At 38.6% G+C, this 22,161-nt stretch overlaps 1 protein-coding gene across 1 annotated transcript; it reads left to right on the top strand.

The window, feature by feature from the left end:
- Positions 1-706: 706 nt before the first annotated feature.
- Positions 707-21,010, top strand: LOC140162558 (aldo-keto reductase family 1 member B1-like). The gene is made up of 9 exons (XM_072185814.1): positions 707-988; positions 2,756-2,923; positions 4,210-4,326; positions 7,227-7,304; positions 8,364-8,480; positions 9,182-9,288; positions 10,485-10,650; positions 17,741-17,823; positions 19,869-21,010. Exons 1-9 carry the CDS (start codon positions 914-916, stop codon positions 19,912-19,914), a joined length of 957 nt encoding a protein of 318 aa, XP_072041915.1. The 5' UTR covers positions 707-913; the 3' UTR covers positions 19,915-21,010.
- Positions 21,011-22,161: the final 1,151 nt, after the last annotated feature.

The following is a 22,161-nucleotide window of genomic DNA, read 5'->3' as shown; positions in this document are numbered from 1 at the left end:
CCCCCCCAATGTTGACGCCTGTATATGGGTTTCTAACCAAAATTAACCCCATATTTGGTTATTTTAAACTAAAAAGTGCCAATTTTTTTGCGCTTCGTGCAAATTAATTCCAGTGTTGTGCTATATTTCACCAGTTTAGCTTCAATATTGCACATTTTTTTGTACCATAAACTTATTTTGTCGGCAAAAAGGTGATGGATTCACTGGACTTCAAAAATTTTTCTCAAACCCCAATGTCAAAAAGAAATCTATGCCACTGTTAATGATGTATATTTTTGGTTTCTTTTTAGGACATCAAGGAGGATCAAAAAATTTTAGACCATAAAAGGGGGGATAAAAAATCCACCCTTTTTAGGGGGATCAAATTTTTTGACGTTCGAGGTTCCAACTTTTCCAACCACCCCCACCAAAGTATTTCCCTTGTTATTTCGGCTTACTAAAATTGACAGAAACCTTCCTGACAGTTCTTGTACCAATTTTATTTCAACATTTTGAGTAAAGAATAAGAAAATTAAAATGTAAAAATTATGGAAATCGTCAGTGCATTATGATAGCTTTATTTCTTCTCTGCTTTTATACGAAGGCCAACACAACCCTCTAGCATGCTCACCCACATTGTGCACACCCATGGCGCAGCACCATGCGCCACACTGGTCGGCGTGTGGGCGCCACAGCGAAAACAACATCATCTTCATTTACGTAGTTCACACAATAGCGTGACGAGACAAGCACAATGAACCGCGCTGTTGGCACAAAAGGGCCGAAGTGACACTGCCGGTGTGTTATCATGATCGATGTTCACGCCTCTTTCCATTGTTTCTGCTTTATGTAACAGCACTGTCACAGGGTCGTCATATATAATTTCGTTTCCTTGTTAATTTCCAGTGATACGTTTGATCAAAGATCAATAAAAATGGCTGCTAATAATAAATTTGTTAAATTACCTAGTGGTGCAGAGATGCCAATCTTTGGACTCGGTACTTGGAAGGTAAGCTTAAAATCTATGAACTTTAATCATGATGACTGTTTTAAAAAGTGTTGACTGCACATGAAGCCCGGCTAGTATGAAGTTAAACTAAACTGAGCTGAGTTGAGTGAAATGGTTGTGCAGTGGCGGCTGAGGTTTGCATGTATTGTTCCACCAAAAAAGGCGATCATTGGAAAAATTTTGGGTCGAAATATAACCTACATGTAAGGCCACTAAGTCAATTTTGAGTTTCCGGTCACATAATTTCTGAAAACAAGTGAGGTAACTTTTTCATTATTCATTATATATGACCAACACGCATGTAAAACGTGTTGTTATTTGCCGCTCACTCACTTAGAAGATGGATGTTTAGCCCAAATGAGATTCAAAAGTACCGTATATAAAGAAAAGTCTGGCAAGGATGTAAGTGTGCAAAATGTATGTTTTGATTTTGATTTTTCCACAAAAAATAGATGCATATTCATCATTTTTTTTGCAAGTATAACCAGTTTTTATCAGTATTTTTTGGAAAATCACAATAATGAATTTAAGTGAGGATCAGAAAATGAAGTGAGCTAGGGCGGGTGACGTGAAACTCAAAATCGACTCTCACTGGCCTAAAACAAATTTTCAATAAATTCATCCAAATGAAAAATTTGAAGAAAAATAATGAAAAAACGGCAGGAAAAAAAGTAACCATAGGCACCGAAGACAATTGCCTTGGGTAGGTACTAGGTATGTCCACATTGCTTTAAAAAACTCAAAAAGTTGCGACCACAGTAAATGGCTATGTGTAATCTCCATAGGAAAATACAAAATTTTGAAATTTGGACACCAAAAACTTGGAGACGTAGTCTAAAAAGTGCTGGTACTTTATCCTTGATACAGAAGTCATCATGCAGTGATAGTTATAGATTTCATAAAATAAAATCGCCTTTGTGTAAAACGGATCGCTGTGGTGAAAAATGATGCATTACTTGCTTTTTTGTACAGCAAGTCATTGGAAGGCATTGTCAAAGATGGCCGCAGAAAATTGCAGAATTTTAAAAACAAACATTTGCCCATAACTTTGCTGATATTTGAGCTACAGACATGGTTGACCCCTCATTTTTTAAGTTAAATAATCACCTTTTTAAACAAAATAATTTCCATGCGAAAAACCTACTTGAAAATTTTGTGATCATGCCTACCTTGGGTGCCCCATGCCTATCCAGTTTGGACACATCACATAGGCCTATCACACCTTGGTCAGTGGCGTACCGTGGCCGCCCCTTCCCCGGGGGGCTGAAGAAAATGCAATTTTGCCGCTCCTTCCTCAACAGCCCAAAAAGGTTGCCCCAATTTTTTTTACGGTCGTTTGAAAAAGTGAAGAGCAAAAAAAAAAAAAAGGATTTATAGGCGCTACCGCCCCAAAAGCAACACATTTTGATGTATAGTCCAATTTTTTCACATTTTCCGCCCTTTTTTCTTTACTTTTTTTTTCTCTTCCCCTTCTTCTTCCCGCCGCCCCTTTGATTTTGCCGCCCCCTGCTTTGACCCCGGGGGGCTGGCGCCCCCAAAGCCTCACCCCCCCAAAATACGCGCATGTTGGTGCCCCTCAAAATGTGTTACTTTGGATGTAGGCCTATTCTTTTAGCTTTGGTGACCTTGCAAGTCTTAACAGAATTGCATGGCTGCCCTCGCAAATGCCAAAATTAACTTTTTCCCCTGAAACGGAGTCATTCAGTATTGAGATTATCAGAACTTTTTAATCAATTTTTTAAGAGATTTGTTTTGTATTTATACCAGTCTAAACCAGGAGAGGTCACTGCTGCAGTGAAGCATGCTATTAGTGTGGGGTACCGGCACATAGATGGAGCATGTTGCTACCAGAATGAACAAGAAGTTGGAGCTGGTATCAAGGCCAAGATTGATGATGAGACTGTCAAACGCGAGGATTTATTTGTCACCACAAAGGTATGTTACTTGAGCTGTAAAGGTAAAACATACAACCCGGGCACGGGGCATGCAACCTGCAGGCAGCTAGGGTCTTAGTAGGATTTGACAAGTATGTGTTATTTTCACCAAATTCCTTAGTTCAAAATATTACATAGATCTCCTGTTTTGTGTCCCTCTTCTTCTGGTTAGGTGTCTAGGAGTACAACCTGTTGCCAGTGGCGTAGCGTCATACGGGCACAGGGGCACGTGCCCCCCCCCAATGGTTTGCGAAATTTAGAAAATCCCATAGGAAAATTGCAGTAAAACGGACTGTGCCCCCCATCAGACCCAGTGCCCCCAATGATGCTCGGTGCGGTACCCCTCCCCAATATGATGACCCATGCTACGCCACATGTCTGTTGCTCTGTGTGTCCATCTGTTATTCATGCCCACCTCCACATCTTTGATTTGGTGGTCAACTTAATATCATGTAGTCCTGATTTTAGTCTTTAAAATTGGTATTTATCATCCTGTCCTTGGTTACACCTCTCATAATTCTTTTCATAGCCCTTTCTTTCACCCTTAAAGTCATGAATTTGGTTAATTTTTTTCAAACCTGATTTTTTGGCATATTTGTAATGTTTATACATGTCACAACTTGCACCTAAATGGAATCAGCCAAATTTGTTGTGTTTGTAGGTAAACAGAGTAAAGTTCGACATAAAGTCATAATTCAAGAAATTATGACTTTATGTCCGCCTATAGAACTGCGTGTTAAACGGCCAAAATAACAAGCAGTGTTTCTTTCACGTTACCTCGTTATTTCAGCTCAAAATGGACAGAAACCATTCCCGATCATTATTACTAGTATTATTTCAGCATTTTGAGTATATAATGACAAATTTAAAATTTGAAGGAAATCGTACATTAAATTAAGCCTTTAATTTCTGCTCCAAACATTTGGTGGTTAATTGTCCAGGTCTTGGCACCGTATGAGAGAACAGATATGGACTGGTGAAATACCTGCCTCTTCAAGGAGATAAGGGGCTATGCCAATTTATGAGCTCTGGGGAGAGGGTAAAAGGGGGGTGGGGGAATTAGATTTTTTGGCAGGCTGAGAGGGGGTGGCCCCGGGGGTGGCAAGCAATTTTTGGCAGGCTGAGAGAGGCGCGAAAGAGAGGGCGGGCTGGGGAAAGGAATTTTGGCAAACCATTGGAAAATTTCCCCCTGGGGCTCATAATTATTGCACAGCCCCTTAGAAGAGTAGTTCTTGCTTTTTTAGCCTAGTCTTGTTTCTCTTAACTTGTTTTCTTTCTATTTTGTAGATATGGAATGTGGACCACCATCCTGATGATGTGGAAGCCGCCTGTCAAAAGAGTCTGGACCTGCTGGGACTAAATTATGTAGACCTATATCTCATTCATTGGCCTATGGCTTACAAGGTAAACACATCCACTCTCTAATCTGTATACTACTATAATTACTATATAGTGGGGCATTTCTGCAGGGGGTTGGTGGAGGACTGGAGGTACTCTAAATATTTTTTGGGTAGATAAGTAAGTGCTGCACAGATTTTAAAAATACAGTCTCTGGGCCGGAGTTTGGGGATATATATAAAATGGGATCTGTCTCTGGAACTGAAAATGGGGCTTTGTTCAGTAGCCTTTTGGCAAATATGTCCAAACATTTCCCAGACATAAAAGCTTGAAGTTAAAATTTGAAATTAATGTTATTGTATTTTGAAAAAAAATTTAGCCAAAAGCCTCTTGGGACTTAAAATGGGAGTCTCAGAAAAAAAAAAAAAATGCTGGAGGATCTCCAAAACAAACAAACAAATAAAAAAGGCGGGTGTTGAGGGTCCTTTCTCCTAGTAGTGCAAGGTATACAGAGTACCGGGGGAGTTCATGCTTTTCTTGAGATTTTTGTGGATGTATAGTTTCATCCATATTGTTTTTTAAATCGTTTTTAACTATTTAGGGCTCATATCGAAATACCCTACCACGTTTTCACACAGAAAGAAGGCAGGATTCCCCTCGCTAAGCGCGCGCCTCAGGAAAGCTCGGTCATAAAACGGATGGATTATATGCATCAGTGATACACCCTGCCTTTTGAGGTGGTCCATGACGAATGGGAAGATTTACTCTGACTACGGCTCATCGCACAACCCAGGAAAGTGCGCTCCTAATTTAAGTGGCTAATTGCAGTGTTATAATCACACAGGATTTTAACAAAAGAAGGCTAGCACAGGAAAGCTGCAGGATGGCGCACACCTTCCTGTGTAAGGGAATTTCAAAAAGAGCCCTTAATAACATTGAGCATAATATCCAAAGTGGATTGAATTCTCTCATATGATATAATTTTATCTATAGTTAATATTAATAGCATAATCTATATTATTGGTTAGTTTATTGGAGTGCTGAATATTAGAAACTAGCTTAATGCTCTGCATGCTAGCCATAGGCTTCAACATAAAAAGTCCAAGTTTTCAGGTATTTTCTCAAAATATCAAAAGCTATCTTAAGAACTACTGAACTAATACTATGCTTGTTTGTACTCATTTTAATGCATTTTTCATGCTGATTCCAAATATGGTCATGAAAATTCCCATTTCTGAAATTTTTGACTTTTTAAATTTTTTTTTGAAACTTGTCGTCTGCAGTCGACAACCGCGTGAAGAGAGTTAAGATATTTGATTACAAGCTGACAGCTAACCAGGTGTACTATTTAATTGGAAATCTTGATGATGTGCACGTGCAGATTTTAAAGAAATATTGGAATAGAAATAGAGTTTTTTCCGCAAACTGTTGGTTTTTAATTATGTATGTCCTGTTAATATTGAACTGAAGGTGTGTGGTAATACAAAGAATATTGCTATTTAATACCAGTGCCGGTATCCAGTGAATTCTTTAGGGGGGGGGGGCATGGTGGGCAAAGTGAATTTCAGGTTCGGCAAAATCATCAAATCTCGCTCAAAATTGCTGCAAAAAGTGGAAATTTTGGTTTTTCAAATATGAAAGTGACGTACCTGTGCCCACCACTCACCACCAGCGTATGAAACAAGGGGTCTATTGGTGTAGACATTTTCAGAAAAAAGGGGATCATTTGGTGTTTGCAACATCAAAAATGTGGTGATTTTGTATGTGAGCGCCCAAAATTGCACATCATTGACAATCAAATATAGCTTTTTACCCAATTTTAAACTACAAAATGAAAATGGACGAAACTCATTCATTTTACTGAAAATGTGCGCGTATCGCGTTGAAATTTCAATTTTGAGGACTAACTGTTCAAAAAATGGGGTCATTCAGTGTAGGCTGCTGAAAAAAATGGGGTCATTGGGTGTAGGATTTGCCAAAAATACCGAGGTCTTATCATGGGCACATGACGTATGTCAATATATGGGAGTGCCCCCCCCCCCGACTCAATGTGTTATGATTATATATTCATGCCCGAAATGAGACATTGAAGCCATATACAATATGGATGTTGTTGTGACAATCTTATTACCACTAGCTGCATGGCAACCACGTTCTGTGCAAACAGTGTTGAAACCATAGGCGGCGGAACCGGGGGGGCCAGGGGGGCCAGTGGCCCCTCCACTTTTTGACCAGGGGGGCCTGGCCCCCCCACTTTTAACCCATAAAATGCTGTGTGTAACATGTCTGGGTGAACATAAATAATCAAATCTCTATTCTAGACCCTTAACATGCCTAAAGAAAGTGTAAAAATGATGCACTAAATGGCTTCAATTGGACCTTCATTTTGCAAAATTTTCCAACTCCCCTGTATTAGGACATCCAACACTAAAAGCAATAATTTATACAATTATAGTGAAAGCTTATCCATGAATATGGCTTCAATTTGGGCCTTCATTTAACCCATTTTGGGATTTTTCAAAACATAATAAAATTGTACACAATAATAGTGCCAGAATGGTCCACCAAATGGCTTCAATTGGGCCTTCATTTTGCAAAAGTTTCTCACTTCTGAGGGGGCACATCCCCCTCAGACACCCTCTGCGTCAGCATAAGCGCCGCTGATGAAGCGCTTTTCGCGACCATTATTTTTATTTTTACATCACCCTGACTGGCCCCCACTTTCAAAATTGTTCCGCCGCCCCTGGTTGAAACGGTGTTGTACAATAACTGCTGTTTTATTGGACTAGAACTATTAATTTCATGTTTATTTTCAATATGAACATGTTCACTTACATTTTGATTGTATGAATTAAATCTCATGGTCCATGCTTTTATTAAAAAATTGTAATTTTGTCACAAATGCAGCACATAAGGCCTTGATTTTAGTGGTTTATAACTTATTTCTTATTGTTCCTCTGTTTCAGCGAGGTAAAGAGTTATTTCCAAAAGACGCTGATGGCAAGTGGCAGTTTGCAGACACTGATTATGTTGACACGTACAAGGTAAGAAGGACTGGAAGTTGATCATGTAATATTTGTGCCCGACCCAATGGTCCTAGTGACCAAGCGGTCAAAATGACTCGAAGCATATGTGACCATCCACCACAATTTTTGAGCACTTATTTCCCATGCAGTTATGACAAGTGATTTATATATCATTTTAAGGTGGTACTACAACCCTGCCCAATTTTGTGCCTATTTTTGCATTTTTCTCAAAAATTATAGTGCATTGGTGACGAGTAAAATATGTATATTATAGGGGGCAAGGACTACAATTACTGCACTGGAAATTTTTATTTCAGCACAGACAAGTTGTGGAAAAATGAGGGAAAACCAATATTTGATCAATAAATCAATAACTACTTGTCTTGAGTAATTGAATTCCTTGCCCCTATAATATACATAATTTTTGTGACCAGTGTGTAGTTATTTTTTGAGTAAAATACAAAATTAGTCACAAAATTTATCAGGGGGTGTAGTATCAACTGTTCGATAACCCAAGATACTCAAAAGTAGTGTGACTTTACACTGGATTTGTCAATTGCCATGGATGGTCACAATTGGTTACGATGGCTAATTATGAGATTGACTTAGAGAAGAAAGAAAGAGGGAAAGAACATGACAGAAAGAGACTCTTAGTCATTTTGAAAATGGCTAAGAAAATACAATAATGACAATTAAGTTGTGTATATTTGTGTAAGTACATGTACCAAAGCATCTAGTTAAATAATATAACACTAGGAGACAAAAATATGTAATTAGTTAGTTTAAAAATCTGTGAAAAATCTGTAATCCAAAACACAGATTTTTTCGGAAAATGTCTTCTCGTGTAAAGTGCACACTGTATTTTGCATTCGGCTATCCCAGTTGAAATCCATACACCCTCTATGGAACACATGACCTTAATCTCCCACACAGGGGTTGTAGATTTCAATTGGAGTTAACCATTCAGGTAACCCATTTGAAATTTACACTCCCTGTGTGGAAGTTGAAGATTAAGGTCATGTCTTCCATAAGAGGTGTATCATGGATTGCAACTCCATTTGGTTTACTTTTTAACAGGCAATGGAGAAACTTGTAGCTAGTGGCAAGTGTAAAGCTATTGGGATGTCCAATTTCAATAAGCAGCAACTAGAGAGAGTGATGAAGGCAGCCTCCATTCCTGTAGCTAACCTCCAGGTATGTATTAACCCCCTGAGCACTACCTGCCGATCTAACATTGCCTCTGATTGGTCAATAGTATGATATTTTCACCTAAATCACCAATCAGAATGGAGCTTTGCAAATAATTCACCCCACTTTTTTTGCGTGCTATAACAATGTTGCTGATTGGGCCAATTGATAATGAAAACTTCTTTTTGGCCAATCGGCAGGTAGCAGCGTTTGAAATAAGGCGCGTCCTTGCGTCAAACACCCGTGAAAGTAGGCGCGGACCCGTGTGACCCGTAAAAATTGAACCAAAGCAAAGAGCAGAAAATTCTAGTTTTGTTGTTCCACTGGCCCATACACTGCTTAGCACATGCAGATATAGGTGGGGTATGTGCGACGTCCGTGATTCGGAAGTCACATAAAGCCGTTGGTCCCGTGTACAGGAAGAGTCAAACCCTGTGCACGTTAAGTGTCAGAGCTATTCGAAAAGAGAAGGGGGACCATCCCCGGTTCTGATATCTGCAATCAATCCTAGGTTCCAGGATCGTGCATAGGTAAACTGTGCACGTAAAGCCGGTGCGCTGATACTCAACCATTTGAGGTAAGCACGTATTTGGAAGGAAGGAAGGAAGGAAAATCTGGTTCACTTAATACGTCCAGTTCCCTGAGTACATGAATGAATTCTTTGCAAGAATTAATTTGAATCCTGACTATTTTTTATTTTTTTGCAGATTGAGATGCATCCGTACCTGACGCAGAATGATCTAGTAGATTTTTGTAAATCCAAAAATATTGTTATAACAGCCTACAGTCCACTAGGATCCCCTGACAGACCTTGGTAAGTTAGATTGAGAAAGATACGCAAAACTATCAATCATGATGGAATTGATGTACTGTCTTCGTTTTATAAACATCCAAACCCTAAAGTGCCCACACCCAGTGAGTTTGATCAACTTGCATTAAGCCACCGTTACACAGAGGTATATAGCATACTTTCATAAGGTCATTTCACTTTACAGAAAATCTCTGACCACTATAACTCAAGATACCCCTTATTTATAGGTTAACAAATGCGTATCACTTGCTGGGAGTGAAAATGTACAAAATAATGCATGTATACTGAGATTTTGATGGTAGGAGTGCATTAGACGCATCAAAATCTCAGTACAAGTGCATTATTTTGTACAATTTCACGAGCAACAAGTGATACGCATTTATTAACCTATTTCATACTCAAGAAAAAATTCCATGATTTTTTGCTGTTTTTATAACACAATAATTATCACTAAAAATATTGGAAAATAGAACCAAATATAAATGCATCAACCTGTCCGAAAAATAAATCAAGTCTACGTGACGCGAACGTGTGTGAAAGCACTGCGCGTAGTACGCGGAGTGCACATTATACACAATCAATGCATGCTTGTTCTGATTAGTTCTCGCATTTAAGATCATTCAGGGAGAACCCTAATCAATAATCAGCTTACATTATATCCATCGCAGCCAGGATCAGCTCCCTGAGTTTCGTTCAGGTAAGCCGCAATATTTAGCAGTAATAAGTTCATTGCCCAAGGGAATTTCAAGCTAAATGTAGAGTCTATAGCTCAATTTTTTCCCATCAAGCACTAGCGCACCAGAGTCTATAGCGAATTACCGATTGAACCAATTAAATTGTGTTAAATATGGAATTATTAAGCCCAATTAATTCAATTCTACATCTACCAGGATACTCAGTAAAGTTGCCAAAAAGCAATTTCTGACTGAGAATACAATACTGACCCCGGTCATCAGACACCGATCAAAAACTGACAAATAATAAATTTACACTTAAAGCTACTTAAAACTTACAAAAAGAACTGCACTATTTATTAATACTTTAAATTCCAGTCCAGTATAGTGTGCAGGAAAAGGCCTTCTTCTGGGTGAAGAAGGAAATAACAAGATTCATACAAAAACAGACAAGGCAGCCTTTTGTATTATATTATCATGTTTTTGCACCAGAACTCCTCAAATGATAAAATAATTTGTACACAGGATCAAAGAAGAAGACCCACGACCATTGGAGGACCCAGTTGTCAAAGACATAGCAGCTAAGAAGGGCAAGAGTGCAGCTCAGATTCTCATCCGATTTGCCTTACAGCGTGGTGTTGTGTGTATACCAAAGAGTGTGACTCCATCCAGAATAGAATCCAATTTTGAGGTGTGTTAAAATCGTGTCTGTCCCCCGGCCCCCCAAGTTGGTAACCATGCGTGTTACCAAATATAGCGGAAAAGGGGTATTTTTTACCAGTAGCAAGGACTGCGAATTCAGCAAAATAGGAAGTATTTAATTTGCACTGTCTGTGATAAAAGTGGTTACTTTGGAAAAATCTGGCAATGTTGAGTGTAATTGAACACAGGTGTTTGAAATTCTAGTCATTGACATCTACAAAAAAGGTTTTTTTTGCCAAATTTTGTCCTGAATTGTGCATGAAAAGAAGGCAGGGGGGGGGGGGTAAATGTGATAAAAAATCATTGCAAATTGGGGTCTTTGAAATATTTGTTAACACGCTTGGTGACCGGAGTCTGTCCCCTATGTCTCATCACAATTTGAAAGCAAAGCCATGTTGGATTTCGCAGCGGCAGATTTGATTGTGCATGCTAACTTAATCCTGCAGGGTAGACATATATGCAAAGAAGGGCGTTTTGTCCATACGCTGGTGACGCAAGTGTGTAAACACACCAATTCAAATCTGCCACTGTGAAATCCAACATGGCGTTACTCACAACTTACAACGAGACAGACTATAGATTAATAATTAGCAGAATGCACTGCAAACAAAAAACAAGTCCACCATTAGTCATGGGCATCGTTCTATCACAGAGATCCAGAATCTGTGGTTCCATAATGTCTGTTATGCCTTATTTTCCAAAGCCTTGTACATATGTCATGATATAATGTTTAATCATTTTGAAACCCGTACTCCCCTTGTATATGTCTTTACCTGTATCTTCCGCAATGGGAGTGAGTGTTACAAATGTAAGTTAACCCCATTGTCTATTTGAAACACACCACAGGGGGATTGTGGATTTCAAATGGAATAGCCTGCATGATGTTGTGATTTGTAATTTGTTAGCCATGGACATTAGAACAATTGACACCCATGAATGTATGAATCCAAGGAGATTAGACAGGAAGAGTACCAACTCTGAGGTTTTAAGTTCAGTTCAGTACAGTTTTGTTTCATCACAACACACATTGGTACAAGTAAATAATTCGCCTATTGCACAGTTCCGCCATATGCGAGGAGAGCCTCGAACTGGCAATAGACATGAAAGGAAAACTTTACGCAATGTTATATGACTGGTTCAATCAAGGGTTCAATTCCCATTCATGCATTCTGCCAGATCGAGGCTCTCCTCGCATATGGCGGAACCGTGCAATGGGTGAATAATGTAATACATACAGAGACATTTTTTAGATCAATATACAAAATGCAGTACATGATAATTGATATACAGCTAAGATGATAATAGTATTATAATGGAAATGAATAGGACACAAATGAAATAGAGGCTTAGAGAGCCAATTCCTGAGCATTATTGCAGTATTTTGAAACAAAAGGTCATATAATGTAATTATATTGTGATAAAATTGATTTAATTGAAATTGTTCATATATATAAACTGATTTAGAAGTTCTCAGCCAGGTGTTCCAGGCAGCTGTTGGTGGCTCTTATATTGAAGAATTCAGGTGCAAAATGTATTTTTCTCGATTTGAGATAAAGGCAAATGTAACTCGTCAAATATAAACAAGTACCGTCGGATCCGTAGCGGTCGCTGCGGGACAAGGAATTCAATTTTGCAGTGTTGGTGTCTTTGAAGCAGGTTCAAGTTTGACCCCTATTTTGACCTGTAACCCGCTGTGAGCTTAACCTTTGAGGCGCTCATCTTAAAATAATGCCAGAAAGGGTATTTCCATCCACACCAAGAAAAAGAATCAAAATTTGAAAAATTGTGTTCGGAAACCAATTTTGGACACTTTTGATGTGCAAATGATTTTCGGGAAAAAGCGTCATGACATCAAAAGTGTTCGAAACCGATTTCGGACACTTTTGATGTCCAAACGATTTTCGGAGAAAACGCGTCTGAACATCAAAAGTGTGCGAAAACCGATTTCGGACGCTATTGATGTCCAAACAATTTTCAGGAAAAAAGCGTCTTGACATCGAAAGTGTTCGGAAACCGATTTCGGACACGTTTGGTGTCCAAACGATTTTCGGAAAGAAAGCGTCTTGACATCGAAAGTGTTCGGAAACCGATTTCGGACACTTTTGATGTCCAAACGATTTTCGGGAAAAAAGCGTCTTGACATCAAAAGTGTTCTGAAACCGATTTCGGACACTTTTGATGTCCAAACGATTTTCGGGAAAAAAGAGTGTTGACATCAAAAGTGTTCGAAACCGTTCGGACACTTTTGATGTCAAACGATTTTCGGGAAAAAGCGTCTTGACATCAAAAGTGTTCGGAAACCGATTTCGGACACTTTTGATGTCCAAACGATTTTCGGGAAAAAGCGTCTTGACATCAAAAGTGTTGAAACCGATTTCGGACACTTTTGATGTCCAAACGATTTTCGGAAAAAAGCGTCTTGACATCGAAAGTGTTCGGTCACTTTTGATGTCCACACGATTTTCGGGAAAAAAGCGCCTTGACATCATTTCCCTTAATTCACCTGAATTTCCCTTAATTTCCCTTAATTCTCCTCAATTTTCCCAAATTTCCCTTAATTCCCCTCAATTTTCCCCAAGTCCCCTCAATTTCCCTTAATTGCCCACAAAATCAATTAATTCACCTGAATTTCCCTTAATTCCCCCAAAATTGCCCTTAATTTCCCCCATTCCCCTCAATTTCCCTCATGTTCCCCACTTTTCCCAAATTTCCCTTAATTGCCCTATAGGCCCTCTCCCTCACCAAGTAGTACCATAGCCATGCGACAAACAATGTTGACGTAACAGCATTTTTTAGAAATTGTTGAAAATCGTATAATGCCCCTTTAATCACCTAATTAGCATATTTCGGGATGAAACTCTTTTTCCAGTATGGGGCGGTACCTGCCTTCCCTCACCAAGTACCATAGCCATGCGACAAAAGCGATGTTGACGTAACAGCATTTTTAGAAATTGTTGAAAATCGTGTAATGCCCTTTAATGACCTAATTAGCATATTTCGGAATGAAACTCTTTTCCAGTATGGGGCGGTACCTGCCTTCCCCCTCACCAAGTACCATAGCCATGCGACAAAGCGATGTTGACGTAACAGCATTTTTTAGAAATTGTTGAAAATCGTGTAATGCCCCTTTAATGACCTAATTAGCATATTTGGAATGAAACTCTTTTCCAGTATGGGGCGGTATAGGCCCTCCCCTCACCAAGTACCATAGCCATGCGACAAAGCGATGTTGACGTAACAGCATCTTTTAGCGTTTGTTACTAACAGACGGACTAACGGACGGACGGAGAGACATGGTGACTTATAGAGCTGCTACCCGCAGCTAACCTACCCGTAGCTAAAAATGTAATAAGAAACTAGATATATTGCATCCTTAGTAAGGCTGCGAAGTCTAGCCGTGACCTTGAAATGACATCTGATGACCTTGAAATGACCTTCACCACATTTTGCATCATATCCACATAACATATACTAATTTTCATTCAAATTGAATAAACTTTGTAATTTGACCCCTTTTGACCTTTAGTTGACTTCTGGTGACCTTGAAATGACCTCCAATATATTTTGAATCATATCAAGATCACATATACTAATTTTCATCTAAATTGGACAAATATTAGAATTTGACCCCTTTTGACCTTTCGTTGACCTCTGGTGACCTTGAAATGACCTCCAATATATTTTGAATCATATCAAGATCACATATACTAATTTGGACAAACTTTAGAATTTTACCCCTTTTGACTCCAAAACAGACCCTCCTCCATGTTTAAGCCAAATCTGATTACAATCGTACATGAACATAATGCTAGAGCCCTTTTGGCATTATTCTGATGATCACAGCACGTAATATGCAGAAAATATTGAATTTTAAAGTGATTTTCAGTAATCAACCATTTTTGTCCCCTGTTTGACCTTTAACTCAAAATCTGTGAGGACCCCATAGACACCAACTAATGTCAATGCATATGTGTCAGTCGCATCTCTGTACCATAGAATCTGTAGGAAAAGAAGCATTTTGAAGGTATTTGGTTATGTGCGGAAATACCCCTTAATGACCTTTGACCCCAAATCTGTGAGGACCCCATAGGCCCGGCTATAGCCAAGGTAAATGTCCAAATCTCGATACTCTACCATGTAATCTGTAGGAGAAGAAGCATTTTTGGTAAAAATCACATTTTTAGCCAAAATTACTCATCTTGATGACGTTTGACCCCAAATGGGTCATGTCATATGTAAAGGCTGGGGTAGTTGAGCTTGTGCGCAAGTTTGGTCATAATCGGTCAAATAATGAAGGAGCTAGAGCAAATTATATCAAATGTTGACAGAAAGAAGAAGAACTAGACTAAGCTGTGGTCTAACCCACGAACACAGCCGTGTTGTTACCCCTAATGACATTTGACCCCAAAATATATGAAAACGGCCATAGACATTGGCTAATGCCAATGCATGGGTGCATGTGGCACCACTTTGCTATGTTAATTGTGGCAGAAGGGGCATTTTGAAGGTTTTTCGTCTCAGACCGGAAGTGACCCCTTAATGACATTTGACCCCAAATAAAAAATACCACATATGAATTGGGTACCCACAATTCATGTGTGAACATACTGTTACTGTCCTATGTTTTTCTTAGCAAATAAAAAATTTTGACGGTTTTTCGTTTTATACGGAAGTGACCCTTAATGACATTTGACCCCAAATAAATAAATACCCCATATGAATTGGCTACCCACAATTCATGTGTGAACATACCGTTACTGTCCTATGTTTTTCTTAGCAAATAAAAAAATTTGAAGGTTTTTCGTTTTATACCGGAAGTGACCCCTTAATGACCTTTGATCCCAAATCTGTCAGGACCCCATAGACACTGGGTAATAACAATGCATGTGTGCAAGTGGTGTCACTGTCCCACGTAATTTGTGGGAGAAGAAGCATTTTAAACGTATTTAAGTATTATACGGAAGTGGCCACTTAATGACCTTTGACCCTAAATATAAAAATACCACATATACACAGTATAACTACAATTTATGTGTGAACATACCGTTACTGTCCTATGTTTTTCTTAGCAAATAAAAAATTTTGAAAGTTTTTCGTTTTATACCGGAAGTGACCCCTTAATGACCTTTGACCCCAAATCTGTGAGGACCCTATAGACACTGGATAATAACAATGCATGTGTGCAAGTGGTGTCACTGTCCTACGTAATCTGTGAGAGAAGAAGCATTTTTAGTTGAAATCACGTTTTTGACCCCTATGACCTCTGCGTGACCTTTGACCCCACGAGTTTCATATGACATGTAGGGGCATGGTCAATGATGGTTATGACCAAGTTAGGTCAAAATCGGTGTAAGCATGTAAGTGCTAGAGCAAATGAAGTGGTCGGCAGAAAGAAGAAAGAAAGAAGAAAGAAAGAAGAAAGAAAGAAGAAAGAACCTGTAAGAAAAAAGACACAGCCGTGACTAACGTCACGGCTGTGTAAGAAGAAGAAGAAAGAAATTAGCTGTGGTCTAAGACCACGAACACAGCCGTGTTGTTACCCTTAATGACCTTTGACCCCAAAATATATGAAACCCCATAGACATTGGCTAATGTCAATGCATGGGTGCACGTGGCACAACTTTGCTATGTTATTTGTGGCAGAAGGGGCATTTTGAAGGTTTTTCGTCTCAGACCGGAAGTGACCCCTTAATGACCTTTGACCCCAAATAAAAAAATATCACATATGAATTGGGTAACCACAATTTAAGTGTGAACATACCGTTACTGTCCTACGTTTTTCTTAGCTAATACAATTTTTTGAATGTATTTCGTTTTATATCGGGAGTGACCCCTTAATGACCTTTGACCCCAAATCTGTGAGGACTCCATAGACACTGGGTAATAGCAATGCATATGTGCAAGTGGCATCACTGTCCCACGTAATTTGTGGGAGAAGAAGCATTTTAAAGGTATTTCGTTTTATACGGAAATGGCCCCTTAATGACCTTTGACCCTAAATAAAAAATACCACATATACACAGGGTAACTACAATTTATGTGTGAACATATCGTTACTGTCCTATGTTTTTCTTAGCAAATAAAAACATTTGAAGTTTTTTCGTTTTATACCGGAAGTGACCCCTTAATGACCTTTGACCCCAAATCTGTGAGGACCCCATAGACACAAGATAATAACAATGCATGTGTGCAAGTGGTGTCACTGTCCCACGTAATCTGTGAGAGAAGAAGCATTTTGAGTTGAAATCACGTTTTTGACCCCTATGACCCCTGCGTGACCTTTGACCCCACGAGTTTCATATGACATGTAGGGGCATGGTCAATGATTGTTGTGACCAAGTTAGGTTAAAATCGGGCGTAAGCATGTAAGTGCTAGAGCAAATGTAGTGGTCGGCAGAAAGAAGAAGAAGAAAGAAAGAAGAAAGAACCTGTAAGAAAAAAAAGACACAGCCGTGACTAACGTCACGGCTGTGTAACTACTAGGATTCAAGAGTCAGCTGGCTCGGCTAGACTAAATATGTGCTATTTTTTATCATGTTTAAAAAATGATACATTGGATTTTGAAAGTAGGGTGTCAGTTTAAAGCTTTGGGCAGATGTTGGTGGCCTTAATGCAAAAAGTTTAAACAAAGCCACTCATTGTGGAAATTACAGCAGAGAACAGAAAATCTAAAACTAAGTTAAAATTACAAAAGGACAAATTGGGCTTTTCAATTTATCCACACTACCTCCTGGAAGATTTGGGAAATTTTATCTTCCACATGGAGAGTATGAATTTTAGATGGAATTAGCACATTAACCAACTCTAATAGAAACCCACCCTCCCTCTGTGGAAGATTAAGGTTGAATCTTTCTCAGAGGGTGTATGAAATTCAAATGGACCTTCCTAATGTGTTCATTCCATTAAAATTTCATACGCCCCCGTGGAGGATTTTTTACAAAATTTTCCACAGGGTTAGTTTGGATTTTAAAGAGAAAAGCCCAGTTTGTTCATTGTTTTATTTTGCCCATCTGTATAATGATATGAATTCAATTCAAATTAATTCAATTCCAGTATGTTTTTTTGTGCTTTTTTTACAGGCATTGAATTTTGAGCTGAATCCAGAAGAGATGAAGAGGCTGATGGCTCTGAACCGAGACTACAGGGGAGTCGATTTGACATGGTGAGTGTTCAAATCCCCTTTCAGCAGGTCACTTGTGTCTGGCCAAAGTTCTGTCAGCATTATCTCCTTCAGCTGTTAATGCCTAGATATGCTTCATTAAAAAAAATCAACTGTTATTTCCTTATCACAATTAACATACATAAGTATCAAACCTGGGGGCCGGGTGGGGGCACTCATGTATTAAAGTTGTAATAAGCATCCACGTGAACTGACTTTCAAAAATTACCCAAAGTTAGGATGTCGAAAATTTGTCAAACTAACTCTATCTATAAAACATGGATTTTACTCAAATAAGAACATGCACCCTTACCCCATACATAAGTATCAAACCTGGGGGCCGGGTGGGGGCACTCATATATTAAAGTTGTAATAAGCATCCACATGAACTGACTTTCAAAAATTACCCTAAGTTAGGATGTCGAAAATTTGTCAAACTAACTCTATCTATAAAACATGGATTTTACTCAAATAAGAACATGCACCCTTGGCAAGGAATTAGTTTGAAATTTGTCCCTAAATAAGGATATTGACATATTGCATAGTGAAATGTTTTAAAATTCCTTGTAAACCACTCTTTTGTGCCAAATGACTTGATAAATATGTCACCACTATTAATGACCATTTTTATTGAGTAATGTTAAAAACTACCATAAACAAGGATCGTCCTTAAAAATACCCCTTCTTCTAGTAAAATTATGTTTTGAGACCCTAATCGGGGATCCAGGTTTTGCTTAAAACCACCCTAAATCCGCATTTTCTTTCATGCGAATGCTTACAAATATAATTCCGAGTGCAAGGCCCCATGGGTTATCAATTTGAAATAGAGGTGGCAAATGAAGCCCGTACAAATCTTGGCCAAAAGAAATATCAGTTGCAATGAGCTATTCCAGTTAAAATCCATACACCCCCATTGTAGACATACGCGATTCCGTTAACTTGCGTTTGCATATACGCTACTGCAAAAGTGTGGATTCATCACCAATTAACAATGGTTAGCTCCTGTACAAAGGTATATTATGAATAGTGTAGAATGTTTATTAACCCTAACACTGACCCATGCTTTTTGGTATCGGAAGTCAGAGAAGATCCGATTTTTTCAAGAAGAAGAAGAATTTTGACTTGGCACCCCGGGATTGAACCTTTGACCCCTCGCATGCCAAGCGCTTAACTAACGCGGACCGGTAGCTGCTCGGGTTATTGCTGCCCGGCCAGCAATTCCGTGATCATATCACACTTCGGGTGATTGCGTCATCGCAGACCCTGGGATGCATGCATGTTATGAATTTTTCATCGTGGTATTTTGTGGTTTTTACTGGTGTTAGGGGTAAAGGACACTCTAATCTGGAAAAATACATGTATTCTTAACCCTAACACTGACCCATGCTTTTTGGTATCGGAAGTCAGAGAAGATCCGATTTTTTCAAGAAGAAGAAGAATTTTGACTTGGCACCCCGGGATTGAACCTTTGACCCCTCGCATGCCAAGCGAATCTAACGCGGACCGGTAGCTGCTCGGGTTATTGCTGCCCGGCCAGCAATTCCGTGATCATATCACACTTCGGGTGATTGCGTCATCGCCAGACCCTGGGATGCATGCATGTTATGAATTTTTCATCGTGGTATTTTGTGGTTTTACTGGTGTTAGGGGTAAAGGACATTCTAATCTGGAAAAATACATGTATTTTAACCCTAACACTGACCCATGCTTTTTGGTATCGGAAGTCAGAGAAGATCCGATTTTTCAAGAAGAAGAAGAATTTTTGACTTGGCACCCTTTTGAGATTCGAACCTTTGACCCCTCGCATGCCAAGCTTAACGAACGCGACCGGTAGCTGCTCGGGTTATTGCTGCCCGGCCAGCAATTCCGTGATCATATCACACTTCGGGTGATTGCGTCATCGCAGACCCTGGGATGCATGCATGTTATGAATTTTTCATCGTGGTATTTTGTGGTTTTTACTGGTGTTAGGGTTAATTCAACTGCAGTTTTGATAGGCTTGTCATATCATGCTGACCCTCATATTTGTTTTCTATTTTGCACCACAGGATAAACCACAAGGACCATCCATGGTGTCCATACAAGCCAGAATAGGACTACTCTTCAACTATGCTCAGGGAAATTTGTATGATATTCATGAGTTGGACTCCAGTGTAAAGACTCCATTTAGGAATTAATTATAAGCAGCTTATGGAATAAAGCTGTATAATCCTTTAATAGATTATTTCACACTAGGCTAATTCCATGCTCTTTCTCATGAAGGATAACAGACCAAATTTGATTAATATGCAAAAATGTAATAGCTGTGCAATTCTAAAACTATTTTTACGTAGCAGTAACATGCTAAATGAACTGTTTTGTATTGGATTTAGGGGGAAGCTGGAGAAGTATGATATTCATGAGTTGGACTCCAGTGTAAAGACTCCATTTAGGAATTAATTATAAGCAGCTTATGGAATAAAGCTGTATAATCCTTTAATAGATGATTTCACACTAGGCTAAATTCCATGCCTTTCTCATGAAGGATAACGGACCAAATTTGATTAATATGCAAAAATGTAATAGCTGTGCAATTCTATCTATTTTTACATAGCAGTAACATGCTAAATGAATACTGTTTTGTAGTTGATTTAGGCGAAGCTGGAGAAGTTAAAATTAATGTTTCCAGTCTTTCATTATCACCCAATTATTATGATTTAGCTTTGAGATTTATTCCAATGAATTTATGAAGATAGTAATTGCCAACCAACAATGCAACTTTTTGATACCAGTTATGTATGGTCTTTTGCACCCAATTAAGGTGGTAAATAAATAAATAAATTTTGTGACTAATTTTGCATTTTTCTCAAAAAATTACTACACACTGGAAACAAAAGTTATGTATATTATAGGGGCAAGGAATCCAATTCACTGAAATTTTAGTGATTCAAGACAAGTGGTTCATTATATATGTTAAGAAATGAGGTACATTCTAGCGGTACCTCTTTTCTTATCATAAATAACGTACTGTTTGTCTTGAGTCACTGAAATTCCAGTGTAGTAACTGGATTCCTAACTTTTGTTACCAGTGTGTTATTATTTTTTGAGAAAAATGAAAAAATAGTCACAAATTTATCAAGGGGTATAGTCTTTAGATCTGTTAGTTTTTATCCGTGATGATGACATAAATGGTTTAGTTTTAGGGTGTTATAAGTCTTGAATACAATAGCAGTACTTAATGCAGGGATGCAAGCTGACCTGAAGAAAAAGCCTAAAAAATGTGTGTGAATCTGGGCCAAAAGCCTCCTAAACGGGCTGAAAATAAATAAAGAAAAGTGTGGAAATTTGGACTTCATGAAAGCAGGAATTTCTGCAAAAGCAGGAAAACTTGTGCATTCCTGTTAATGAAAACAGTACTTTTTTTCTATTTTCAATCTAAATGTTGCAATTAATATGTGACCCCTCGGCACAACTGAGCCTGGATGTCACCAGTGCCACTATTGAGATATGCTCCATTGAACTTAACAATAAACAATAGGAAACAAAGGATTTATTGACTGTTTTATTGATTTTTCACTACTTAAATGTCAAGTACTATAAACATGATATACATCATTTTAAAGCTAATTTCAAGCAGAATATTTTGGTTGAATATCTCAAAAATGATGATTGGCGACTTCAGGGCTCAGTTGTGCTGAGGGGTCACATATTTGAAAGTGAGAATATAATAAAAGATTATCTAAAAATGGTACTTTAATACCGATCAAGCACAAAAAAGTTTTACAATAAATGTTTTATATAGGCGTAAGGGTATAGAACATTTTTAATAAAATTCAAAAACATTTTGAAAATTTTTAAATTTTAGTGTTGACCTAATATTTTGCACAAATGTTTGCCAAAAGATATGTAGTTTACAATAACATTTTGACATGCTTAAATGTTGTTGTAGTGGTTTTAAACCCTTTAAAAACAACTTTTTACAACATTTATGCTGGTTTCATACTTTCTGCCGCTTGCCGCTGAGCGGTGCGACGTAAACGACGTTTCATCATGCCGCTTGCACTTTTCTGCAAGCGGAGCGGCACACCGCGGAGTGGCAGCAGCATGACTCTGAAAACCACTCTTGCTGCTCAGCACCGCTCCAAAATCCTCATACGTCAGAGCGGCACCGCTCCGAGTTGAACGGTGCCGTCGCCGCGGCAAAACGGTGGAGTGATAAGATATATCGGCTTATCAGAGCGGCAAAATTATCAGAGCGGCAAAGTGGCAAGCAAGTATGAAACCAGCATTATTTATATAACCTAACATTTGAAACATTTTGACAAAAACCAAAAACAAGTCTGAAGTTTAACATGAATGTTT

The sequence above is a fragment of the Amphiura filiformis genome, chromosome 10, assembly GCF_039555335.1.
Source record: "Amphiura filiformis chromosome 10, Afil_fr2py, whole genome shotgun sequence".
Classification (NCBI taxonomy): domain Eukaryota; kingdom Metazoa; phylum Echinodermata; class Ophiuroidea; order Amphilepidida; family Amphiuridae; genus Amphiura; species Amphiura filiformis.
This window is presented reverse-complemented; position numbering and strand designations above follow the sequence as displayed.

What these genes read in the sequence shown, in the direction of transcription:
- LOC140162558 (XM_072185814.1), top strand. Translation starts at nt 914, where the DNA reads ATGGCTGCTAATAATAAATTTGTTAAATTACCTAGTGGTGCAGAGATG. An exon ending in GAATAGAATCCAATTTTGAG is followed by an intron (nt 10,651 to 17,740) that starts GTGTGTTAAAAT and finishes CTTTTTTTACAG; the next exon opens with GCATTGAATTTTGAGCTGAA. An exon ending in AGGGGAGTCGATTTGACATG is followed by an intron (nt 17,824 to 19,868) that starts GTGAGTGTTCAA and finishes TTTGCACCACAG; the next exon opens with GATAAACCACAAGGACCATC.